At 39.3% G+C, this 27,904-nt stretch overlaps 2 protein-coding genes across 2 annotated transcripts; one reads left to right on the forward strand and one right to left on the reverse strand.

Annotated features, from left to right (window-relative positions):
* Positions 1-911: 911 nt before the first annotated feature.
* Positions 912-19,663, forward strand: cdhr2 (cadherin related family member 2). Its single transcript, XM_033974637.2, has 32 exons — positions 912-977; positions 1,143-1,221; positions 1,738-1,794; positions 1,869-1,928; positions 2,284-2,429; positions 2,688-2,735; positions 2,824-2,922; positions 3,648-3,737; positions 4,097-4,216; positions 4,749-4,895; positions 4,962-5,040; positions 5,476-5,573; positions 5,915-6,121; positions 6,798-6,947; positions 7,622-7,783; positions 9,645-9,706; positions 10,524-10,770; positions 11,376-11,615; positions 11,707-11,776; positions 12,444-13,028; positions 13,517-13,588; positions 13,659-13,708; positions 14,471-14,622; positions 14,702-14,798; positions 15,525-15,613; positions 15,694-15,765; positions 16,486-16,621; positions 16,900-17,021; positions 17,393-17,503; positions 18,434-18,508; positions 18,813-18,876; positions 18,960-19,663. Exons 3-32 carry the CDS (start codon positions 1,740-1,742, stop codon positions 19,098-19,100), a joined length of 3,846 nt encoding a protein of 1,281 aa, XP_033830528.1. The 5' UTR covers positions 912-977; positions 1,143-1,221; positions 1,738-1,739; the 3' UTR covers positions 19,101-19,663.
* LOC129456558 (G protein-regulated inducer of neurite outgrowth 1) lies at positions 19,333-27,135 on the reverse strand. The gene is made up of 4 exons (XM_055224646.1): positions 26,979-27,135; positions 25,377-25,720; positions 23,448-24,191; positions 19,333-22,141 (listed from the first exon to the last, which is right to left on the reverse strand). The coding sequence occupies exons 2-4, from the start codon at positions 25,689-25,691 to the stop codon at positions 21,239-21,241; spliced, it is 1,962 nt and encodes a 653-aa protein (XP_055080621.1). The 5' UTR covers positions 25,692-25,720; positions 26,979-27,135; the 3' UTR covers positions 19,333-21,238.
* Between the last annotated feature and the right edge of the window lie 769 nt (positions 27,136-27,904).

A 27,904-nucleotide genomic window follows, 5' to 3' on the forward strand; every position in this document is an offset into this window, starting at 1 on the left:
ATGCAGGATTACTCAAACATGCGTGAATGAAACAAAACACTACTCCAGGTCTGTTTTTGAGGATGTAATGACACGCTAACATGGCTTAAAGCTCGTAAGAGTCCATTTTGTGTAATATAGGACCTTTACGAAACAGGACGGTTGTCACAAGGCAAAGTGTTCCATTATTAATGATACTAAAGTAATTTATCATGTAAAGCAAACATCATAAAAGCATCAAGAAATCATTGTTCTGTTAAGTAACTGCAGTTCAGCGTTTTAGTTTTAATGAAGAGAACATTTAAGCATTTCAATAATCCTTTTAACAAATGTATTCCAACAAATGTATTCCAATTTTACACTCACAAACTGAAACTGAATGTTATATTTGAAGATGACCAGTCCCAGTCCCATGCATCCATCCATTTTCTTCCTCTTATCCAGGGCCGGGTCGTGGGGGCAGCAGTCTGAACAGGGGCTCCCAGGCTTCCTTCACCCCAGACACTTCCTCCAGGCCAGCCAAGAGACATGGTCCCTCCTGGGTCTTCCCCGGGGCCTCCTCCCTGTGGGACATGGCCAGTATTCCAAGGAATTTCAGCAGTTATGTAATTTCACAAAACACTTTCCAAACATTGTGCTGGGGCTAGTGTTATTTTTCCTGTAGGAATATCTTGGAGTAACTATATTCAAGTACATCAGTTACATTTTTTCTCTTTTAGAACTATGCTCCAAAACTCCATACTGGCCTTGAGTTTTTCACATGAATGAAAGATAACTCCATTGTCCTGTTCTTTTGTGTTTCATACAGACAGAGAGAGCAGCAGAGGCTCATGGGAAGTGGAGCGAGCTCATTAACGAAACACATGAATCTGTTGTTTCTGAAATAAGCCTTCATTCACTGACTGAGAGGACCATTTTGAACCCGATTCAGTTCGCTTCTGCCAACAGCAGGTCCATGCCGGTGTTTCAGAGGAGGTGTGGGCGGCCGACTTGCTTTGGTGAGACTTTGGTGAACGCAAATATTAATCATAATAACTGTAGTATTGGTTTGGTTAAGTTGTGTTGTCATGTAATAAAGCTGAAATCTCACTGGGAAGGGTTTAGATGAGGATTTTATTGCTGGTGAATTGCATGGGTGTGTTAATGATTTATGTTTACTGCAGCCCCGTAATCACTTGGAGGAACAAGAGCCAAAGGTCTCAAACAGGTATCAGGAAAAGAGGAGCTCCAATGTGTCTTCTGGTAAGTCTGACTACTGCTTTTCAATTGTTTATACATTTTGAGAGCTTACAAATAAATGAAAGTCGAAATTGACATTACGATATCTATCCAGTAGGAGAACGTTATGGATTAAGATGAACGTCTTAACCTGGATCTGTAATGTAGTTTTAATCAATCAGGAGTAAATTAGAATTCACACAGCTCAGGGTCGACACAAGTCTAGTCAGTACATCTTTAAGTCTTTCACAAAACTCAAAGCTATCCTCCTTACTGCACCATATTATTCAAAAGAAATAAAAAAGGACTATTCTCCTTACTGTACCATATTATCCAAATGAAATAAAAAGTTATCAGGATGTTTTGCTTTGGTTTTAACAGAGACGGACAATATTTCATGTCTGTAAGAAAGTGCAATGTAGTGTAAATAATTCCGCTGTGCCTCCTAAAAACCTACTGAAACCTTGAAACAAGGTGTGGCCTTAAAATAATCTGATGGTGAAACATATGATGGATTTGTTTTTATGTTTTTTATTGTAGAAATGGCATTGATTTCTGTTTGTGTGCTGTTGTTATGCTGGTCCAGTTTAACAAGTGGTGAGTAAAAATAAGAAGTTTGTTTATCTATTGTTGAATAGTTGTGATTAAACTAAACATTTTTACTTTCACAGCAAATCTGGCTCCTTCAGTTAATGAGATCCTTTACCGTGTTTGTGAGGATGTCCCAGTCGGTATGTATTATGGACATATGCCTTTAAAGGTGCAATATGTAACTTTTCTGGTGGGGGAACTACCACCTGCTTGTCTCCATTTAGATGTTATTACTTTACCTGGAATGATAAGCAGTATGGCATTAAATTTATATATCTCCTTGGAGAAAAGCTACTTTGTCAAGATACAGGTCAGATCAGTGGAGAGGAGGGTTCACTCACAGTAAGAAAACATGTGTTTAAAGTTTTAATCAAGAAAAGGACCTAATTGAAGACATCCAAGATAGATAGATAGATGTCATACTGTGGAACATTTGAGGCAAAGCAAAAACCGTTGGTTGACCCCAAAAGTTACATGGTGCACTTCTGTTTTCAGGCGAAATTGCATTCAGAATTCTTGCAACTGATCCAGACAACGATCCACTGACCTATTCATTAAGTGGGGTTGATGCCAGTTACTTCAGCATATCTTCAGAGCCGTCCGATGGAACAGTATATGTGGCCAGGAGCCTGGACAGAGAGGTGGGAATATAGACATTAAACAAAGAGAGTCTTGTGGCTTCTTGTTGTCTCACCTGTTAATTAACAGATGTGTATATTTGAATATTTGAAAACCTTTTAGACAATAGTACAGTTATTACAGAGTTATTAACCAGAAGTGTATAAATATCTTCAGTATTTGTTACCATTCTTTCATATTTTTTTATCGGAAAAACTAACACACATAGTCCATTTGAACAGACTGAAGTGAAAGACCTGTTTTATCCTGTATTATTTTAGAGAGGGCCGATGGATGTGAGTGTCACAGTTCGGGACCCTCATCAAAGCGTGAGTGAACTTGACCTCAACAGCTCCTTCTCACAAATATATGTTTTGTCTGTGTAAAGTATTGCTTATGCTTTGTGTGTTTTTTCAGTGTGTTGGGTGTCCAGTTGAGCTAGTACTTGTGATAGATGATGCAAATGACAATAAACCTATCTTTGAGGATGCTTCATATGAAGCTACAATCTCAGAGGTATGTTATAAAAGATTTGAGGATGATGGTATGGTCCTCTAGCAAGAAACTATATTCTCATTACTTTATACTGCATCTTGTGGTGTAGCACTCATCTATGATAGTATGTGTTTTGACCATAGATTGTATATATTAATGGACATAGCTAACCTGTTAGCCACATGTTCCGAATAGGCAGTGATCATGGGTGCGCTTCTGGCTCCATCAACTCCAATTCACTTACACTAAAAAATTGTCACCCCTCTCTCTGTAACTCGTCATTTTGGCCTTAAAATGTTCGTATTAACCCACTCTACATGAGCCTGGTGTTTTTATTTCACTATTGTTTCTGTAAATTAAGATATGAACATTAACAACAGACAAATCAGGCGCCTTCCTTCCCCGAGGTCGCTCCCACTAGCGTTAGCAACAGGTTTGATTGACAGCATTGCTAAGCACCCACACCACTGGTTTAGTAGTGAGTGGGGAAAGGGGCGTTACCTTCAACAGCCTCGCTCCGGATTGGCTCTTTGGTTGCTATGATACTCGTGGTCACAAATTGGCCCCTATAACTGCTAGCCTCGATGAGCTTCATTTGACTGGAGCCGAACACACTCCCTTCACTTCACTTCCCACACTTCTTTATATAGTCTATGGTTTTGACTGTCAAGAAAAAAGTTATTTATGTATTTGTCTTATTACATTTGCTGAACTTAACACAGTCATTGTCTCTCGTAAATCTCTAGACCGCTGCAATTGGCTCCACTCTGTTCAGGGTATTGGCCACTGATGCTGACACAGGACCGGCTGCAGCTATCACCTACAGAGTTGAAGAGGTAACTTTCATTTTTAGCAGGGGCGGAGCCAAGGAGGGGAATGAGGGGGCACTAGCCTCCCCTACAATGGCTAAATGAACTCCAAAGCTCCCCGTAAGAATTTTACCCACTTTCATAGTACATTCAATTTCCACTAAAAATGTTCAAATGGCAACCCCAGAATGTTCAAAATAAGACTACAATGTATACAAAAAAAATATAATTCCATGTTTTATAAATAACTACAGGGGCTAACTACATTTAAACAGGAAAGCAAACATGGTAGGGGATGGGGGGGCTTCATTGTTAAAACCGCCCCTGATTTCCATAAATAAAACAAAAAATCATTAACATTATTTTACATGTTTGTGTGTTTGTAGTCTGTTCCTAGTTCTGGACTGACAGTGTTCACAGTCAACAGCTTGGGTGATGTCACAGTCAATGGAAAGCTGAACTACACTTCCTTAAGCACTTACTATCGGATCAAAATCAATGCAAAGGTAAAAAAACTCATGTCATTTTACATTTTAATACAAAAAGCATCTATACATCTAATGACAGACATGATAATATGGCATTAAAGGGGCAATATAACACTTTTTTTTTTTAGCTATTATACACTGCTATATGTAATTCCTCATCACAAACAGACCTGGAGTTGTGTTTTGTTTCATTCACACATGTTTAACACACAAACCCTGCATATTTAGGCTGAGTTCTTCTCTCAAACGGAAAACACTCTCCACCATGTGATGTCATATGATAATACAGGAAGTGTTCTACTGTGTTTAGTTATTAACTTGAAAACTGGCTCTTCATGGCATCACAAGGTGGACTAGAGCATTTTGAGGTTTGGAGATGACAGACTAATAATAAAAGGTTACTCAAACATGTGTGAATGAAACAAAACACAACTCCAGGTCTGTTTTTGACAAGGTAACAACATTATAACATGGCTTAAAGCTCACAAGAGTCAGTTTTGTGCAATGCAGGACCTTAAGTATCAGTTCACTCATTGCGTTTCTTTTGCAGGACGGTGGAGGGAAATGTTATGGTGATGTGACGGTTTATCAATCCAGTTCAGTCTTTGCCTTTATCACAATTCTGGATGCACCAGACATGGATCCTCTTTTCATCGGCGCCCCCTACACCAAATCAGTCGAGGAAAACACACCTATAGTGAGTTTCAGTTATTATGCAGTCAGGATTTCAGGTTTCTCACTAAATTGTGTTGTTGTTTATTAGGGCGGTTCTGTGTTAACTGTCACAGCTGTTGACCAGGATACAGGGATCAATGATAAGATCGATTACAGCTGGGTTGAGGGTAAGCTGGTTTACCTCCTCTGAATAGTTTATGTAGGTTACGTAACCATAACTGTAACCATAGACTGTATATATAAATGGACATAGCTAACCTGCTAGCCGCCGCGTTCCAAATAGGAAGTGATCATGGGCGTGCACCTGTTAACAAATTTGATTGAGCAACCTGCTAAATCAGCAGCGTAGGCAGGAAGAGGCGTTACTTTAAACAGCCTTGCTCCGAATTGGCTCTTTAGTTGCTATGATACTCGTGGTCAGGATTCCTAATATGGAACTTGCCTCCAAATTAGCTGCTATAACTGCTCTAGCCTCGATGAGCTTCATTTGACATGAGCTGAACGCTGTGGGTGATGTCACACTCACTTAGTCCACTTCTTTATACAGTCTATGGTAGTAACCCACTATTATTAACCCACTTTCTTCTATTCGTGGTTTGCAGAAAGTCCGTTGTTTAGTATAGACGAGAATGGGCTCATTGCTGTAAAAAGTGCTATAGATCGAGAAGTAATTGGTGACACAGTGGATCTGACTGTTAAGGTAAAGCATTGTTATCTATTTATTTGTTTGTTGTTGTACATTTAATACAATTTTGGAACATAACAATAATATCTCCAAGCAAATGGCGTACCCTGCAACAGAAAAGTTACTGAACTAAATATTAATGAAAATTCTATTGCTAATAATAAAAATAACTTAATTTGTTCTAGCACTTTTCAAAAACTAGTTGCAAAGTGCTTCAAATGTAAATACTTCATACACAGAAACAATAAAAAAACAATATTAAAGCAATATATATATAACAAATGCAAAATAAAAACAATATTAAAGCTATATAAATAACATACTTGCCATTATCACTATATTTTCACATGTTCTAGGCAACAGAGAGGAACGTGAACATCAATGGAGTCCGGGCCACTGCCACCGCCTCGGTGCGCATCACCATCACCGATATGAACGACAACAGCCCTAAGTTTTACAAATGCACAGACGAGTGTGTCCCCACCACCAGCTTCTCAGGAGACGTGAAGGAGCACTCACTAGGAGCTGTTCCCATCGGCATGACCGTAAAGGACGCAGATAAGGTGAGAGGACATGTATCTCTCTTTTTTTCTGACTGAACTAAACAATATAATCTCCTTTTCATTTTCAAAATAATCTGGTCCAGTGGTGTAAAGTAAAGAAGTACAAGTAGTACAGTAGTCCACAACATTTTTGAACTGGACTGAAAAGTAAATTTTTACCATGTTCGGGGAAACATCCTGATTAAAGTTTTTAAGTTCAAGCTTGGCTTTGAGCAAAACAAAAATAAATACACAAAATTCATACAAAAAATTAAGAAATTAAATTGTCTTGTTTCTGTTAACCAAAATATGTCTCATTTTTAATCAGTATCACTACATTTACCACTTTAACAAATGCTTGTATGAAATACTTTTACTTTTTACTCTTACATTTGTAAACAGGTACTTAAAGTACTCCACCACTTTGGCTACATAAGATTGAAAAAGATGAAAATGTGCTGTCCCTGTGATTGTATATACAGTACAGTATAAATAATAATAAAAAATTAAAATATATATATTACCGGTATATTTTAAATATATATATATATATATATATATATATATAAATATAATATTATATATATATATATATATATATATATATATATATATATATATATATATATATATATATATATATATATATATATATATATATATATATATATATATTAACCAGTATGATCTTTTGCAGATTGTTGAAACTGAACTCTCTCTGGATGGAGACTATAAAGACACGTTCACAGTGGAGCCGGCTGTGGCCTTTTCCGACAGCATCGTGCAGCTGATTGTTAAAAACTCTGAAGACCTGGACTATGAAAAAATACAGCAAATATCTTTAAAGGTATCAAAGTTATGTTATACTAAACATTCTACTAATGCTGTTCATTATTTTAAGATTATGGGCTTGGCCTGGTTTGATCCCATCGTGCTGAAGTAGATCATGTTCTGTCCTTCTGTTCTAGTCCTGCTCTAGGTTTAGTTTTGAGTCTATGTTTTGTGTGAATGTAAATGCACCCTGACCCTCTGCTGTATTTGGGCTTATCATAATGCTATGAACATGTGTTCTTTGGATGTACAATGTGGAGTTGTACTGGAGGACTTTGCAATTGATAATATGGTAATTCCTCATACACAAATCAGTAAAGTTATTGACAGCAGACCTTTTAAGAAGTTTGTCTGACTTTAGGCCTCATTCATGAAGCGTTATTATGAAAAAAATTTACTCTTCTTACTTTCTTATGAATATTTTTGGCATTCACAAAATATTTCTTAACTTAACTAGTTGTTATTACTCTAATAATGAAACAAAATTTTGAATTCCTTTAAGTTATTATCAAAAGAAAAGCATGTACAATAGTTCAAATCTTCCAGTTAAGGTAATACTAACCAAACCTATCCCAGCAGCATTGAAGGATGGTCCAAGGAGGAGATATTTCCCTATAAGGAGAATAGAGTGTATCTTAGCCTTTTGCATGTAAAGTGTTACCAAAACAAATTTCTGCTCCTCATTTTCAGGTTATAGCTGTGGACAAACTAAACCCCGCCTTTCGCGCCACTGCAGATGTTACCATCAACATCCTCGACATCAACGACCACAACCCCACCTTCACCAATGACACGTATTACGCCAAAATCCCCGAACACGTGGATAATGGGACCACAGTGATCACCATCACTGTGAGTTGATGCTTATATGTAGATTTAACATGACATCACAACATTCTGGATACCTTATAGTTTAAAGCTGAGCTGGAAATTTGCAGTTTAAAGGTCCTATATTACGCAAAATTGACTCTTGTGAGCTTTAAGTCATGTTATAATGCTGTTACCTCCTCAAAACATACCTGGAGTTGTGTTTTGTTTTATTTGCACAATAGAGTAAGCCTTTATTATCAGGGTATCTACATCTCCAAAGCTCAAAATGCTCTGTTCCACCTTGCAGTTTTCAAGATATCACCTTTAGTTCAGTAGAGATTGGCAGTTCCAGAGCTAAAATGATTCTAGTGAAGGTGTATGGAGTTTAAAAACACAGTGGAGCACTTCCTGTATTACCACATGACATCACAAGGTGGAACAGAGTGTTTTCTGTTTGAGAGAAAACAGAAAATATAATCATAATCATATGGGCCTTTAATTGTCAGATGTGTTGACCTGGTTTAGGGTTAGCATCTCTGTAATTACTTCTCTGTCAGCACAAAAGTGAAATCCTGCTTTCACATGAGCTTCAGAAAGTGGTGCCATTATTCAACTCCACAGCTGCCACTTTAACAGACTTAAATTTTTGTATTGTAGATTTGTGAACCTAACCCTTAACAAATATTGATATGGTTCATAGTTTATGGTTTCTTTTTGATATTATAGCTGTAAAATCACATGTTACATAAAGCAATAGCTAATCATGTACCTGCTAGTTGAAATTCCAATGAAACACAGTGGACAGTATTTGATTTTTTTCCCCCCATCTCCTTCCACAAATTTCTGAGTTTCAGTGTTAAATTGAGCCTTTTGCCTGTTAGTTTGTGTTATATGCATTACACAAGGACAACCATTCACCTCACTATGAATTTAAATAAGAAAATCTATGATGTTCAATCGTTAAAACCATCTATATCAGGGGTCAGGGGTCTAGTCAAAAAGACCAAAAGACCAAAGGCTACTTCATCAAAACTTAACATTTAATTACAAAGGCAGTTGATAAGATATATGATTTTGATTTGTTCTATTGTAATCAGTTGTTATAAAAGTTTGTGAGTTCCTCAGTTAAACATTTCCAGACTGTTGGATTTCGAAAGGATGGACCATTTCTGTTTGCACCACGTTCACCAGATATCACACCTCTGGATTTCTTTATGTGGGGCTGTGTTAAAGACATTGTGCATTGAACAAATACACAGGACATTACTGAACTAAAGCAAAAGCTAACAGAACAGATAACAGATAACAGAGTGATTGCAAAAATTGATAAGGCTCTGCTACAGTGAACATGGCAAGAAATCCAATCCTGTTGTGATGCGCTTCGTGTGACTAATAGCGCCCATGTAGAGGTGTATTAAATGAGGGAAAACACTTTGGAAACCACAATAGAACAAGTCTGATTAAGATATCTTATGAATTGCCTTCGTGGACGCCCTGTATTTTTAATTTGGGCTTTAACTTGCAATTAGGCATAGGACGATACTGAAGTTTTGTGTTGAGATTATCATGGCCAAAATAATCACGATTAACAGTTATTTCCCGATAACGATTAAAGTTGGTGATAGTTTGAAATACTATAATTTTAATGATATGAATAAATTCTGTGTTCAAACTGCTTTTATATAATTGTACTTTATCAGTGAAAACAACTATGATCTAACGCAGAACTTTATGGATAAGCAGGGCGACATAATGGCGGTTATCTTTGTTGGCGATTCTCACGGTTATATAAACTGTCCCACGAAGGCATATTGTCAAACTTTTTCATGATAAACGATATTACATGTTTCCTCCAAAATATACTGTACAGATCTAGATAATTGTGTTTTCTTTTTGTCTACAGGCAATAGACCCCGATTCAATGGACCAGGGCAAGATCACCTATAGACTTCTACCTACGAGCATGTACGTGTTCAGCTCCAGTGGCAATGGGCTATTGTAATAATGATAATGCAAAAAATTAAATGTATTTTAATCTCAGTGCTATACAATTTTAAAAGCACCCTTCACTCATGTAGCAGCTGATAGTGTCAAGTCACGTTCTTGCAAATCGGGCGGTGTTTAACAAGATACAGTAAACACAGACATGGTAAATAGTCATATTTTTATGTCGCACTTTTCCACGTTCATGGCACTGAAAGCACTCACCCATTCACACACACATTCATACACCAGCGCTCACAGACACAGGGGGCGAGGTCATAGACTGTATAACGAAGTGGACTGAGTGAGTGTGACGTCACCCACGGCGTTCGGCTCCAGTTAAATGAAGCTCATCGAGGATAGAGCAGTTTTAGCAGTGAATTTGGAGCTGTGTTCGATATTTGGAATTCTGACCGTGAATGTCATAGCAACCAAAGAGCCAATCTGGAGCGAAGATGTTGTACGTTACGCCGCTTCCCGTCCGCACAGCTGGTTTAGCAGGGAGTGAGTGCTTGGCAACACTGTCAATCAAACCTGTTGCTAACACTAGCAGGAGCAACACCTGATTTGTCTGCTATTAATGTTAATATATTGAGTTACGGACACAATTGTGAAATTAAAGTACCAGGGTCATGTGGAGCGGGTTTATATGCACATTTTAAGGCCAAAATTATTGGAGCAGCCTTTTAATTTTTATTGGAAGTGAAATTGGACTTTGAAACAAGATTCTGAAGCTGAAGTAGATTTTACATTCAACATCCAACTGTACTCCTCATATCTATCTCTTATGTGTTTTTAGACTGGGGGTCTTTGATGTGGAACTAACCACCGGAAGGGTCTATGTGAAAAATGGCGCTCTCTTGGACCGTGAATCCAGAGCGTTGTATTCAGTGACCCTCCAAGCCCAAGACTCAGACCTCAAACCGGGAAGCACCGTCCTCGACATCACCATTACGGACATCAACGATCATCCTCCTGTGCCCAACAGAGGTACCTACCAGGAGGTTGTGCCAGAGGGACAAAAACTGGAAAACGTCAAAATTGAGGTAATTCGCAAGTTAACGTTTTTGTGCTGAGTGTGAAGTGTGATTTTTTTCTCAGTTATCGTTCAAAGCAACAAACGCTGATTTATCTCAGGTGAAATGTTTTGTTCTGAATGTTAAGAATATTTTTGAAAAACACATGACACAAATGAACGTCCAACCAGCGCCCAATCTGCCCAATTTAAACCCCCATTGCAGATGCATGACCACTTCAGTTTGTGCCACGTACCACCTCCTTCCTAGCACCATCTCATCGTCCCCTTCCCTCGCCTCAGCCTCAACTTCACCACCTCCAGTGTCCAGACCCCACCACTACCACCTCCATTGTCCAGACCCCACCACTACCACCTCCAGTGTCCAAGGCCCAGCCTCACCTCGACCACTTCAGCCCCACCTCTACCACCTCCAGTGTCCAGACCCCACCTGTACCACCTCCAGTGTCCAAGGCCCAGCCTCACCTCGACCACTTCAGCCCCACCTCTACCACCTCCAGTGTCCAGACCCCATCCAAGATTTGGATATCGCTACATCCCTCGTCGTCCATATAGATTGCTTTCGTCTTCATGTGCAGCACTATTTTATTCAATTTTTTTGTCTTTTTTGCACAGGCCACAGACAACGACGAGCACGGCACACCAAACAGCGAGCTTGTTTTTACCATTGAGCCCGGCCCCTTCAGTGATGACTTTACCATTGACGCAAAAACCGGAGTCCTGTCCAGCAAAGAGCCTCTGGACCGGGAGAGCATCGACCCAGCTCAGAACGGGAAAATCGAACTCAAAGTAAAGATTTCAGACAAGGGTGTGCCTCCTCTGTCTGCTGAGGTCAATGTCATCATCAACGTGCAGGTGGGCTACACAGTGTTACCCCAGCAGAGGGATTTACAGTGTTTTCTAAAGTATTTCATCTCACGTGTTTATGTTGTGTTATAATCTTTAGGATATCAATGATAACAAGCCAGTTTTTCAGAGAACCTCCTATAGGTTCAGTGTGAAAGAAAGTGAAAAAGGTCAGTATTTTTTTTTTTCTAACCATAATTCCAACACTAAAATCTCACATTTTCACATCACTACTGAGGGGTTAGGGATGATAAAAGTCTTATTGCGTTTCCTTCATCTTTTCTTAGTATAAGTATGCATTTAAGGGGTTAACACTAAGTCTGTTTTTTATGTGCATATGACAGGTTTTCATGTTTTTCTATCTAATTACCACTTGGTTTAGTGGGATAGTACCTGTAATAAATATCTAAGGCAAAATACAAACAAACCAAGCACCGTGCAAAATACAATATGAAATATAATATGTATAATATGTAAAATAATAAATATAATATGACAATGGTTCAATAATAATATAATGCTGCTGTCTCTGGCTCCAATTCCCTTCGTATTGAAAAACTGTGGCCCCTCTCTCTAACTGCTGCTGTCAGGCTCGTCATTTTGATCTTAAAATGTTCGTATTAACCCATTCTACATGATCTTGGTGTTTTTATTTCGCTGTTGTGTCCGTAACTCAACATATGAACATTAATAACAGACAAATCAACCCTTACCCAACCCTAACCCCATTAAAATTAACTGATCCAAATCCTCTCAAAAAATGCAGTTATCAACATCCATTATCAATATTTGAAAGTACTTCAGTCCCCGGGTAATCTTTCTTTGTTTACCACACAGGTATCTTTGTTGGCTCTGTTTACGCTACAGACGACGACCAAACAGATGAGTTTAACCGCATCTCCTTCAGCATTATCAGTGGTGCATTAGGCAGTTTCACCATCCGCAGTGCCCGAAAAGAACCAGGATACAACGGCAACATCAACGTGGACCTGGACACCGAGCTGGACTACGAGACCCAAAAAAGCTACAATCTTGAAGTCGAGGCGGCAGATTTTGGCCAAGAAAAAGCTAATGTTATTGTGGAGGTTATTGTGGTTGATGTGAACGACGAGAGACCTGAGTTTCAACCAATAGTAACATCAGTTAATGTCAAGGAGAACAGCAAGGAAACATGGCCTATTGGGGACTTTTCTGCTGTGGATAAAGATGGAAACCACTCCCTAGTTTATGAACAGGTGTCAGTCGAATGCAGGTGTGCTAGGGAGTCCGTGCCGTGTAACTGGTTTGTTGTGGAGAGGAATGGTTCTGTCATAATCAACCCGGAAGCTCACATCGACTACGAGTCCTGCGACCAGGTCACAGTGGAAGCTAATGTGGTGGACGAATATACAGAGAAGGGAGAAAACAGCAGTGCGACACCAGGTCAGCATGCACAGCTCTTTACTTCTGGTGTCACAACATTCTAAAGGCCCATAATATTTAATACAGATGGGGGCACAGCTAAAATTAATATAGTTCAAATTCCTGTTTTTGTTGTAATAGCGGGTTTTAAGATCCAGTCACTAACAGAAATGATCAGGTTCGATATTTGTGAATTAACTTTTTAGATATTTCGACAAAAGTACAGTGTAATCAATAGGTGTTTTCCAAATCTAGGAGTGTGAGGTCGAAAGAGGCTAGTTTTTCCTATTAATTACATTGTACTTTGTCATGGACTATCCAAAAGTTAAATGCGCAAATGTTGAACCTGATCATTTCTATTAGTGACTAGACCCAAGACCTCACTCTATTAGGACAACCCCCACATGTGTATTAAATATGACTGGCCTTTAGATTATTGTGACATCATGGTGGTGGTTTCCAGATTCAAGATTGTGAATTGTTTCAACCAAGCTTTCTGTTGCTTTTAGGGACGATGGTGATCAATATTTTGGATATGAATGACAACCATCCAGAGTTCATGTACTCTGGTTCAGTGTTTGGTGAGCCTTTGTTTTGTTTTGTTTTATTTTGTTTTTTGTTCATGATGACTGACTTCTCTTTGTGTTTTAGTTTTGGTGTCTGAAAGTGCAAGCAAGGGGACATCAGTTGCTGGAGTCAGCGTATGTACATGAACTAGATTTGTAATACGTGATTTGACAATTTCACATAACAGTATTTAAAGTGCAAATTACAGGTTTTTGTTTTTTTGTAATTCTGATTTGATTTTGTGAGAAAGTGTCTGTGGTAAATATTTGTTGTAGTTTTAAGTTAAGTTGTAGTTTCCAAGTTAATTGGAAAAAAGTAAAAAAAATACATACATATGTGGGGCAGCTAAAATTAATATAGTTAAAATTGAGTTTTTGTTATTATACAGTGAGCTCTGGGGCCTCACTGAAAATTCAGCTTCAACATTTGTGTATTGACCTTTTGGATATTTCAAGTCAAGTTCAATGTTATTAATAGAGAAAACTGTCTCTTGCCGCCCCATCTGGGAGCATGACGACATCACATTCTACTTACGTCATCAACGCTAAAAAACCCATAAAAAACAAAGGGACAAATTACATAATTCATCATAAGGAACACATTTTTCGTAGAAATTGAACAGTGATTAAACAAAATAGACGTGCTGTCATCAGTTTTGATTAGACTGATTGCAACTGTTGGGGAATTTAGTTTTGGCCGTTAACATTATAATGTTCCAGTAAAGGAAATGGTAAACTTTACCAAAAATGTAAAGATTTTAGTACAATCTTAAATATAATTATGTTAACTATGTTTTACTGAAATTAGTTCCTGCCATATGCACTTAAATACCGGTAATCACTTTAGCAATTTACTGGGACAGGTAGGCTTAATTTTAAAATCTTTTTTTATGACAGGCTACAGACAGGGACAGTGGAGCAAATGGACAGATTGATTTCCAGGTTTCAAAAGTCGAATTCGAAGACCTGAATGGTAGAATAAAGGACGCAGGGATGCTGTTTGAAGCCATCACAACACAACAGAAAGACCTTTTTGTTGGAATTATTCAGTAAGAATGACTTTAATATGTGAGCTATATATTCATTTACTTAATGTTCAATGTACTGATGCAATTTACGCCTCCACAGATCGACTCAGAAGCTGGATACGACATTACAAGGAAAATATTTGGTGACAGTTGTGGCGAAAGACAATGGAGGCCTCACCAACACCACTGTTCTCGATGTGAGTAAATGGCTAAATAAATAGCTGATACAGAAAAAGGCACTAGGGATATATATGTTATTTGTATGCATCATAAACTGTATATATATATATATATATATATATATATATATATATATACAATAATAATAAAAAATATTACTTTGGAATGACCTTCGGTTTGGCATTTTAACTTTTCAGCTGCAGTTTTTATAGCTAAAGAATACCTAGAAAACATGCATCAGTACTACAGACAGGTTTACCTCTTCACACATCTGACTTGACTTGACAATTTAATGCCTTACTGTGAAACATTATATGCGAAGCAATAACATTTCTATAGAGACAAGCAGGTGGCAGACCCGTAATGTAACATAGTGTACTTTTCAGTCATGGTCAGGTCGACATCTGTCTTTGCTCCTCTGCCGTTTGTCTCATGAACACTTTATAATATTTGCACAAAACTGGACACTTTATAACACCGGTCACTTTAATAAGTCATGTTTGCACTGTTGTTCTGATGCTGCTGTTGTATATATTTTCTATCTATAAGTATTTTATTTTATTTTTGTACTTTGTACATTCCCTTATTTGTATTTGTATTTATTCAGTGTGTTTTATGTTGCACTTTATCACCGAAGTAAGTTCCTAGTTTGTGAACTGTGTTCACAAATGATGGCAATAAAAGTCTAGTGATTCTGATTCTAAAGTGGCCATTCAAACTCATTGTGTTGTAATATCTGGCAGATCTTCATTATCGATGAGACCTACAAGATTCAACTTCGGTTTGCTACTCCCAAGTCAGAGGTTGAAGCTAAAGAATCAGAAATTATCAAGTACTTACCTGCAGTATTAAATTAAACACTTGTAAAACCTTTTTTGTCCATAATGTAAAAATGTGCTTTCTCATTTGTAGAGATCTTACTTTTGCTACTAAAGCTGCTGTTCGAGTGGTTGCATTAAAAGAAAGCGCCTCTGAAACTGCCAAGTAAGTTTAACTTAACGTTTAACATTTAACTTAAGTACAATTTCCACTGAAAATCTGTTGATACTTTTCACACTGTTCATATTGTTTATCTTTCATTATGTCATATTTTTGGGGATTTTGTAAAGTTACCAAACCATTTTGTAAAAATATGTTATTCCAACCTATAATTTTATAGTTGAAGCTCCAATGAAAATCCATGGTTTTCTTTGCTGTGCCTTTTTAAAATCCACCCATGCTTCCTCAATTCTTCACCTACGTTTAACCACTAGAGGGCGCACTGTTACTGCTCATGATCCTCATGTCATTTGGATATGATCTGTTGCGATCTGAGTTTAAATAATCATCTGAACTAAGCAACAATTTCTTACCAAATATGTGTGTGTGCGTGTGTGTGTGTGTGTGTGTGTATATGTATAGCGCGGATGTATAGATGTACACACACACATTATACCAATGTCCACATTTCTGGGTAGTTAAATGGACTACTAAAACAATTCAAGATGATTTGTAAATCTGCTTTGATGATATTCTCTTTTTGCTTCACATTTGAGTATTCTGAACATCTTTTATAAACTGTACAGTATATTTATTAGAACAGCCAACATTACCTTTATGTGACATGTCCACTTGGTGGCGTCAGGGTTCTCACTTGTAACTTTTGTAAAATTATGTAACAAATGAAATATTCCTGTGACTCAGCCCAGGCCTGTTCCCCTTTAGGGCCACAATTATTACCATCATGGAGGCCTATTTCGTCTACGGAAATGGGACGGCGCTCCAATCCCAAACTCTGGAGAAAATACTGTCTGAGCCTAATAATTATATGACTCTGTCACAGTATGGACTCATTTACGTTGTAAGTACAAACTATTTACCTTGTATTTTGACTATAGTTACCCTTAATGACACTGTCTTTGCAGCTACCACAAACTGGTCTTGTATTAAATACATTTATGAAACAGATTCACACAAGTAGTGTGGAGTATTCCACTACCCACAGCCCACATTAAAAACAAAACAACACATTTAAGTAAGGCATAAAAACACTAGACTTATATTGTGTATAAGTTATTTTACTCCCTTGTTTTTATGATTAATCTGGTGCAAAAGCCTAAACTATGGGGACACTTGTAGGGCGTTGTGGATCCAGGGGAGCCTCCAGTCAACACTGGCCTCTACGTCCTGTTTGGGGCAGTTGGAGCTCTCATCATTGTGACTGCTGTCCTCACCACGTCTCTGCTGTGCACTCGCAGAAAGTAAGACTCTTGACAAAATAAATCAATATTCTGTTGTTTGATGTCATATCTTCAATGAATACTTTTTCTAATTCTTGTACATTTTACTAAATTTTGTTAAGAGGTAGTAGTACATTTGCAACACAATCATATATTTCCACTACTGATTGCTTTTACTTCTTCTTGAACACAGTATTATTTTACCTACGCTCGGATGAGCAGCAAAATGTCAGCTTTTTGTCCAGTTAAAAAATTAGAATTTTTCTTCTACTATGGATCAGACCTGGATGACTGAAGGATTACACACACATTTTATTTATACATATTTAGAGTATTTAATTCACAACTATTTTTATTCTGATTATATATATATATATTTTATTTCACAACAGCTACAGGAGGAAACTCAAAGCAGCCAATGCGATGAAGTCTGCCTCAGGGATGTCTGAAAACCAAAGAGGAGGTCCGGTGGTCCCGGGCACCAACCTGTACACCATGGAGGGGTGAGTACTTCATTCTACTGTAGCACATAAGTATCATTATGAGGATCGTTTTATTTTGTTAGTATCTGGATTTCTAAGTTTGGGAATTCACAGGGTTTCACGTTTCAGTCCAGACTTTCAGCTCTCTGTCCACTGTCTGATCTTTAAATATTTATTCATCTTAGCGAGACTCTGCAAAAACCTCTTGGAGATAAAACTGGACAGGAAGTAGTGACGCTGCCAGAGTGCGGTTGCCAGACGCTATTGTCCACAGATCCAGTTCACTTTTGATCATAATGTTTGTCCTCACCAAAGTATACTATTGAAGACTAAACAGTAGCATTTACAGATTACAGTATTTTTCCGTGACATTTGTTCGTGTGTCGTTGAGCGCAGTGTAACATGTTATTACATTATACTTAAACACCTCACATTATGCGATGTTCTGATCTATGGAGTTTTGTTTTGTTTCATTCACACATGTTTAACACACGAACCCTGCATATTTAGACTGAATTCTTCCCTCAAACAGAAAACACTCTGGTCCACCTTGTGATATCATGTGGTAATACAGGAAGTGCTAACCTCCACACACCTCCACTAGAATCATTTGGTCATTTCATTTCAGCCCTAGAATTGCCAATCTTTGCTGAACGAATGGTAAAAAGGACCTGTTAACTTGAAAACTACCACAACATGACGTCACAAGGTGGAACAGAGCATTCTGAGCTTTGGAGATGTAGACACTAATAAACCAGGATTACTAAAACAAAACACAACTCAGGTTATGTTTTTGATGAAGTAACAGCATTATAACATGGCTTAACACTCACAAGAATCCATTTAGTGTAATGTAGGAGCTTTAAGTTTAGAGTTTGCTACAGAATGATACAATACAATCTTCACTTTCCAAATAGGGCAGCAAAATAATTTACTGTTTTTTGATTGCAGAGCCAACCCTGTGCTCAACTTGAACATCGACGCTACACTGGACATGGGTGAAGACAGTGATGTGGACAAAGTCAGGTACAATCTGATTGGATGGTTTCAGGTCACATGATCCGTCGCCATGGTTTCACACAGGCAGGCACGCTTGGCATCACTCAGGATCTCCGTCACAGAAAGTCTGAGATGTCCTCCACCACACACCGCATACAACATTACATAATATATGACATTGTGTAGAGGTTTTGTTGAATTAGCTGCTAATTATCTCTAGTAGAGGAGTTAGTTGTTGTGTATTTGGTTGAGCAAAAGTTAAATGCTGAAAATGCAACTATTATCCAATAATAACAATTCTACATCATGTCAAAACGTTTCTTTTTTTCAGCCTGAATTCTCTGGACAATAGCGATGTCGGCACTGAGTTTGAGAAAGACACAAAGCCCATTGTGGTAAATTAACATGTACAAAATCAATTTAAATCTTTCCGCTATGAATATGTCACAGTCTAACAATGCTCCTGCTTTGTCATTAGAAGATCCAGGATGAGGACAAAGATGGCCCACCTAAGTACATCGAGAACTTGGATGCTGCTTTAGCCCAGCGGGACAACAAGATGACCACCAACCCTCTTCTTGGTGATGACAATCCCATATTTGACACCACAGACCTGTGAGGGGGATGTCAAAAAACTGAGAACCAGCATTTAATTTGTTGAGACTGAAAGCCTTTAAAAGGTAGAATTTCCTGGGATGAAATGACCACAGGGATTGCTCTGTGATGAGTCGCATTTTTTGTAATCCAGCGTTCATTTTGGCCGCACTAAATCAAAGATGGCGATGATCTCAAAAATAGTTGTTCTACATTTCATAATCTCATAATGTCTCAGGAAAAATAGGCAAACCCATAATGTCTGTAAAGTTTACTCACACACAATCTCCAAATCAAACTGGAAGATGTCCTTCCCTAAAAACATATTTATTTTAACTTGCAAACAGAAAATATTGTTGCACAAACTATTTTATTTGAGAAACATAATGATGTTTGCTACTTTGAAAAATGCAATAAAAAACAGAGCTTTTATGTATAAATGTGTAACGGCTGTATGGTTCAGCCTGATCCGTGTGAATACAGCTGATGCTTTAAATAATGTGTTGTCCATGCATATGTGATTTATATAAAAATCAAAATATTAAAATTGTGTACATTCTGCACAGTAATAAACCAATGTACCAACAAGTGACGTAGCAACTGGGATTTTTGAATACACCTCATCTGTGCAAATGGTTCGACTGTAGGATGTTTCTAATGCCACAATACAAACACTTAAACCTACCTCAGAGCTGTAACAACACATCTGCTCACACAAACAAGAAAGTAAGGGCAAGCTATGGTTTTAACAACACATTATTAAATCAATCAAGAGGAGTTTTAAATTACAATAAGTAAAACTGGCACCAAAACATTTTCACTGTGCCTTTTCACAAAATCCACGACACAGAATGCAGAGGTGACGAGTCTGTGCTCATAAACAACACATCCGTCCATATGAATAAACAAAAGGAGATTTTTTTCATATCTCGGCTGTGTTTCCCTCAGGTTCTTCAAGGAAAAAGAAGGATACTGGTTGCCATGGCTTCACATTGTTGCGCAATAGAAAAAAAAAAAAAAAAAAAGCTGAAGTGACTGAGGACGATTGAATGGAGTGAGTGAAAAAAAGCTCAAAGGGAAAAGAGCAGACGATGACACTGGTGAATTGTGCGCATTTTTCCACAAACCCATTCATCTGTCCATTCATCTGTCCATTCATCTGTCCGTGTGTGAAAAATAATCAGATAGAAACACAACCGGTTTCACAGTTTTCGTTCTTGTTTATCTCACTTCTACCTCACATCTGCAAACTCTCTCAAGAATAAGTGCTGCTGTGTGCGCTGCTTCTTCAGAACACTTCAGCAGCCCCAGATCTAGCAAAAAGTTCAATTTTTATATAGAAAAACGTTGCTTCTAAATTACTGACTACATGATGAGTCCATTCTTTGTAAATAAAGTCAAACTAGTGCAAAGGATGTGGGCTTATTATAAGGATATCCAGAAACAGAAGTAGAAGTCGTGGAATTTCCTCATCATCCATGTAAAACCAGTGCATCCACTCACTTAACGATAGCCATAAGTCACAGCACGGACTGACACAGCAACAGAAAATACTAATAGCATTTAACAAATCGGCAAACTGAACGCACCCGTGAAAGAAATACAAGATCTGACTTGGGAAGTTCCAATGTCGTAGTCATTTAAGGGTCTTTCAACACATTCAAAAGCTCCAAAAAAGAGAGAAAAGAGCTCTGAGAGATCCTATAATGGGAAAGTCAGTTGGTTCACTATAATGTGGGACAGTGGCTCAGTCGGTAGAGCGTTTGTCCACTGATCTGAAGGTTGAAGGTTTGAATCCTGCTCTCAACATAAACATCATTGGTAGAGCGGTTAGATCCAGTAGTGACCCACAGGTTGATGATGTGATTCCAGCTTCCACAGATAAATATTGTTATGTCCTTGGGCAAGACACTTAACCCCACTCGCTCCAAGTGTCTGCGTCCCCTGGTTTATGAATGGGTGAGTTGTTCCTTGATGTGAAGCGCTTTGAGTGTCTTGAACGTAAAAAGAGTACAACTTCTTCGAGACAGAATTCGATATTTGCTTTTTGGTCCATTTAATCTCCCTGTAAAATCCACTTCGCTCTGATTGTCATATTGCGTTTTATTTCTATTTTTCCAGTTGTTTGTAAGAAAACTGGCTTATATTACATAGACTTGTGCTTCATTCTGTGGTGTGGGCTCTGGAGCAGCAGTGCGGCTGTTGGATGTTCTCCATCATCTGTCTGAAGGGGTTCCTACGGCGGCGATTGGTCTTCTCCGCTCTCTTTCCGCGGCCTTTCCCGGAGCCTGTTGCCCGGGGTGACGCCTCAGAGGGAACGACGGGCGTGGCTGAGGGGTTGAGGGGAGGCGGAGGGGGGAGCGTCTGCTTTTTCTGCTTCTTCACCTGTTTATCCAGGTGTTTCTGGATGGCCGATCCCAGGACAGATACCTCCACCACGGCCCCGTACACCTCCCACGTCATGCCCTTCTCGTCCCAGCTCACCTCCTGCACCGGCTCCTCGCACTTATCCTCTTTGTCGTTCACTTCCTCTTTGCTGTCCTCTGCTGTTTGGTTCTCTTCCCCTCCCTCGCTTCCATCACTTCCAGCGCTTCTCCCACTTCCCTCGCTTTCCTCGCTGCCCTCTCCTTGATCGCCTCCTTCGCTTCCATCTCCTTGATCCCCTCCTTCGCTCCCCTCTCCTTGGTCCCCTCCTTCGCTCCCCTCTCCTCGGTCCCCTCCCTCACTTCCCTCGCTTTCCTCGCTTTCTTTCTCCTCTTGATCATCTCCATCTTTCTCTTTCGGAGCGTCTTTCTCCTCCTCTTCCTCCACGATCTTCTGGTCAATGCTGGGACGCTTTATAATCTCGGGAAACGTGGTAGCCGTGGGTGTGCGAGGGGTCATGGGGGCTGTGGCCACTGAGCGATACTCCACTTGTTGACCCACTTGCATCTCTGCGTCTCTGGTGTCGGTGCCCACTCCTCCACAGCGGGAGGATACAGCGGGGAAGCTGAAGGCCTGATCCCCTTCTGGAGGAGTCATGGGGCTGGTGGCAGCTGATTGACACTGGACCACCTCCAAGCTCACCTACGGACCACCAAACATAGAGCAAAGTTAGACACGCTGCAGATAAGACGTGTAACCAAAGAACAAAATGTCATGAGCTATTGACCTTTTTCTGCCCCACTTTTTCCGCAAATGCAACTAAACCTCGCTTTCTTTGTAGTAGCACTTCCGGTTATTACTTTCAATCGAGAGTTTGGGAAAAGTTTTAGCGCTAAAATATTTCTAAAGTTGGTTAGTTTGTGTTAAATGTTCAATCTTTATGTGCAACAATAAGTCAAAACTGCATTGATTCGCTTCTCTGGGAAGTTTTAAAACGGTTCTGAAGTCTCTGTAGAACTTATTTGCTGTCAAGATCGGCAGCTCCACACAAAATAATTCAACCCGAATGATGATGGCGGCGCCCACGGCAACTTCCAGAATAAGATGAATAAAAGGAAGAATGCCATGATATCTTGGGTGACAGATTCTGCTGCGTAATTGACATTTTGGTTGAGATTAAAACATATGATTACTGTATGCATCAAAAGTGTAAGATGAGCACACACTTCTGCAAAATTTAACATGATTTTTGGAAAACTTACATCTAATTTGCTACGTTTATAGATGTTATAGCTTTTCATATAGAATGTTCTGCAGTGTTTTACTAAATACAAGCATTTAATCAATTACAGATGTTTAAAACTTGGAAAAAGCGTGTATTCTTAGAGTGGGCTGGGTCAATTCTCCACAGACCTGACCTGGCATCACCTGACCTGGCGTCTCCATGGAGAAAATTTCAGACAAAGCAATAAAATCTCCGTGGAGACAAGCAGGTGGTGGACCCTTCACTAGAAAAGTTACACCGTGTATTTATTTAGTTAACATGTTTATAATATGCCGTCTTTAAAAAACAAAAAACAAAAAACTTTAGCCTTATTTCAATCACATCAAATGTATTTCTAAGCTTTCAAAAATGTCTTATGTCTCTTTTTAGGATGATGTTACTGAAATGGGACTCATGCCAGACAGAGTTAGAAAACAGGCGGCTTTAGCCCGTGATTCAGCCTCTACAATTAACCAATCACAACAGAGGAGCGTACGGCCATAAAACATCAACAGAACTGACGAAATGGCTCATTTTGAAGAGGAGAAATACACAAAAATGGGTAAACCAAGGAATCCAGCAGAATGAGACCTGCCACACCTGGACTGGGCCCGTTTTGGACGCCCAGAACAGGACAAAAAGAAATATTTAGCTGTTTGTTTTTGGGTCTAATGTTTGGCGCAATGAACACCAAATCTACAATACGTGAAGCAAAATGGTAATAATAATGTTAAAACTTCTCACCTGAGTCCTCATGTTGTGGCAGCCAAAAGGGGCGGGGGATTCAGGAACCACGTCTTTAGAATCTTGAGCTTCCAGTGACCGACACGACTTGAGCTCAGTCTTTGCCGGGTCCTCTTGTGTTTTCGCTGACGCTTCTTGATCAGCTGTTTCATCTTGAGTCTGTTTCTCTTCTTCCCCAACTAATTTCACCACTTCTGTATCAGTCGGATCCGGGACGCTTGAGTCAGTTTTGTTCTCGTCCTCCTCTGCGTTGCCATGTTGGGTCACCAGGATTGTAATGTCTTGATCCATGCTCCCCATTCTCTGCTGCTTACCCTCTGAATTCATTACAGTACCAGCGGGGCAGTTGGCGGAGCTCACCGGGGCGCCACCACAGCCCAAATCCTCACTCTCCAACTCCTTAGATGAGCTTAATTTCAAAGCTCCACTTATCTCCGGCTCAGATGGGTTTATCGCACCAATTTGGCAACCCTGAGAATCTTTACTTTCCTTTTGTGCTGATTCTCGGCTCTGAAGTGACGAGAACGTGCTAAAAAATGGCGTTTTTGGGGTCATGGGGGACGTGGCGACGGAGCTATATTCGACTTGTTTTCCTACTTGGAGCTCGGCGTCTTTAGTGTCAGTTCCCACGGCCTCGCTTTTCCCGAAGGAGCTTGGGAAGAAGAAGGAGCTGTTATGGCCGCCCTCTGGAGGAGTCATGGGGCTGGTGGCGGCTGAGTGACACTGAACCACCTCCAGACTCACCTACGGATCGTCAAACACAGGGCAAATTTAGACACGCTGCAAATGAGACATGGGTTTAAGGAATATTATGCGACCTAAACCTGAAAATGTTCCTTTTAGATCAACAAAATATCTGCGTATCTTAACTTTTCTTGTGGAGGGGACACAAAATACCTTAAAAAACTCAATTCCTAATGCAATTGGGCTCACATGGGACTGGGATGAAATAAATGATGGATCGATGTAGGGCTGGGATGAGACAGAATTCCCACAAGACGACCCGAGACACGAAATAAGATCCATGAAAACGAGACGATGAGATTTTGATAAAATAATAAAACATAAATTCATCGTTCACTTCACAGTTTTGGCCTTTGCATTCTTCAAACATGTTTTATCAAGCACTTTTTCTGTCACTGTAGCACTGCTTGTTCAAACCACAGCTTCTCAAAATATTCCTCACCAGCGTTTAACCCTTTTTTGTCCAATCCAAATGCAAAAATATGAGGAAAAAGTCTCACGAGATCATTTTTCTCATGTGAAATGTGAAACGTGTGTCAATTTGGTCTTGCAAGATCTCGTCCCATCACGGATAGATAACCAAAAAATCTAGACAAAGCAACAATATGTCCAAGGAAAAAAGCAAGTGGCACATCTCCCACCTAAAACGTTCTGAAAATGCACCTTTAAAGGTTCTATATTGCACGAAATTGCCTCTTTAAGCCATGTTATAACGCTGTTACCTCCTCAAAAACACACCTTGAGTTGCGTTTTGTTCATTTTCACACATATTCCTGAGTGAGAAATCCTTTATTATCAGTCTGTCTACATCTCCAAAGCTCAAAACGCTCTGTTCCACCTTGTGATGTCATGAAGTGGTGTTTTTTTGTTTGATTCCAGGGCTGAAAAAATCCAAATGATTCTACTGAAGATGTATGGAGTTTAAAAGCACACAATGGAGCACTTCCTGTATCACCACATCATGACATCACAAGGTGGAACAAAGTGTTTCCAGTTTGAGAGAAGAACTGAGCCTAAATACGCAGGGTTTGTGTGTTAAACATGTGAAACAAAACACAACTCCAGGTCTGTTTGCGATGAGGAAACAACATTATAACATAGATCAGACCCTTTAAGTCATCAATTTGAAGCTTTATATTTCAATTTTTCACAGATAAATATATAAAAATCATTTGAAACACAGACCTGAGTGCGCATGTGGGCTTGTCCAAACGGAGCTGGTGATCTCGGGTCTGTGGGATCAGGCGTAGACGGTACAGCCACGGAAATACTTTGCATCTCCACGTTCACTGCTCCATCTGTTTTCACGAGAGTTTCACCATTGTTGTACTCCGGCTTTGGCTCATTTTCTGCTCTTGTTGACTCCACACCAGTGCTGCTCTGCGAAGCGTCGGTCAGAGCGGTTCCATCTGAGCTTCCTGGATACTCTCCATCTTCTGCCTTTTCGCTGAGTAGCCGGTCGTTGCTCACACCTCTCATGTCGTCCTTTAGAGTGCCCATTCTTCCCCTTTAATCTAAATAGTAAATACCTAAAGGGTGAAACACAAAAACTGAATCAAGAACTGACCGGCTTTACACAAAACATCACATCTTCAGTATGTTAAACTGTCACAATCCTGGCATTTTTTTTCAAGCGTAATACTGTGTGACTGTGTGAAATGCTACTGTCCTGAATGTTCCACAGTGTGGCATTAAAGGGCCTATACTGCACTATTCTCTGGTCTATGTTATAATGTTGTTTCCTCATCTAAAACAGACCTGGAGTTGTGTTTCGTTCATGTTTAACACACAAACCCTGCAGATTTAGGCTGAGTTGTTCTCTCAGAAAACAGAAAATGCTCTGTTTCACCTTGTGATGTCATCATGTGGTGATACAGGAAGTGCTCCACTGTGTTTTTTTTTAAACTCCATACACCTTCACTAGAATCATTTGGATGATTTCAGACCTGGAATTCTGTAAAATCCTTGAATCTGTACTGAAGTAAAGGTAAAAGGTTGATGTTAACTTGAAAACTACCACTTCATGACATCACAAGGTGGAACAGAGCGTTTTGAGCTTTGGAAATACAGACAGACTAATAATAAAGAGTTACTCAAACAACTCCAGGTCTGTTTTTGAGGAGGTAACAACATTCTAACACAGCATGAAGCTCATAATTATCCATTATATTATTATTTCAGGACCACCGTGGAAACAAGCAGGCGATGCCATTGTTTTAGGTCAGATCTGTGGGGAGGCAAGCCTGTTCACTATAATACTGTAATTTATGTTTTTGAGCATTTGTCTTGAGCGTTAAAATATCAGTAATTGGATAAATACAAGATAATTTAGTGTTTTACTGTTGAACATTTTAAGAAAAACAATAAAATCTCCATAGAGACAAGCAAATGGAGGTATCCTCTGACAGAAAAGTTACATAGTGCACCTTTAAGTATTTCATTTATTTATTTATTTTTTACAGAAACATACTGTAAACAAGTGCAACGCTCATTATGGTTTTATAAATGTCTATATGACTTTTGTTCATTCTCCTCAACAACAAAATCACTGTGTTGGTTCCTGTATTTTGCGTCTACTTTTCAGATGCAAAGATGAACATTTTTCACTCTGGATTCTAAAAATAGCCACATTTGTTTGGAATCAACTTTTGCCTGAGCTCGTTTCTTCACAGCACAAAAGCACAAACGAATCTACATTTTGTGAATTTGACAATAACACAACACGACAGCGTTATCCAGGCAGCTTGTTAGAATGTGGTGTGTTGATATGACGATGAGGACACGTACCTCAGCAGTCCAAGTCGGTCTGAAGTCTCCCCATCGCTCCTGCTCAAATCCAGCTGAAAAAATCTGGGAAAACCCGGAGTGAATGAGGGTCCAGAAGTGTCCACCAGAGCAGCGTGTTGAGGCTACAGGTTTGTCTCTAGAAGAATCTATATCAGGCAAAGCTCTGGCTCTGTCTGTTGAAAAGCTTCACATTTCCAGTTTCCAGGGAAACCAGAGTAGGGCTCTGGCTGTGAGTGGTAATGTAATGACAAAATCTCTCGTCTCTGCTCTAATCAGCACTAAATCATAGTAATTAAGTCACAGCAACACAGCTATGACTGGATGCGCATAGCTAAAGATGTAAAGATCTCTGTGCTGCCTGTAGAGTCAAATGATAAACACGTCCAAATGTCTCATGTCGTAGTCGCCTCATTATATTAGTGTGACCAGGTGCATAGAAGCTTTAGTCAGTCAGTCCACAATGCTTCTGTTTGTGTTGTGGACCATCATGATGCGATGACCACAATTAGTCACAGCACAGTCTATGGCTCATAATGAATGCAGTGCAGATACAAAGCAAAATGCAGCTGATATCACTGACTGGACAATGTTTGAGGCTCTTGTACATTTCATCAACACAGTGATTCATTTACTATGTTGAGTGAATGAGTGGGAACAGTGATTTCAGATATACTAGTTTTACTTCCACTGTGGCTTGGAGGGGATCCTAATAACCTACATGAGTTTACTGTAAAAGTGAGTAACCAGGGGATGAAAAACGCAGTCCCAATGTGCCCCACCTTCGCTGTTGTTTGAGTGTAGGTGCATTTTCTCTGCATAATGTGAGATACTAACCAGTGTGTGATTTGAAACAATGCATAATATCAGGTATAGGAGCATCGTGCTGAACATAAAAGCAGAGTTGAAGAAGGAACCCTGAGAAAGCT

Source organism: Periophthalmus magnuspinnatus, chromosome 10, assembly GCF_009829125.3.
Source record: "Periophthalmus magnuspinnatus isolate fPerMag1 chromosome 10, fPerMag1.2.pri, whole genome shotgun sequence".
Taxonomy (NCBI): Eukaryota; Metazoa; Chordata; class Actinopteri; order Gobiiformes; family Gobiidae; genus Periophthalmus; species Periophthalmus magnuspinnatus.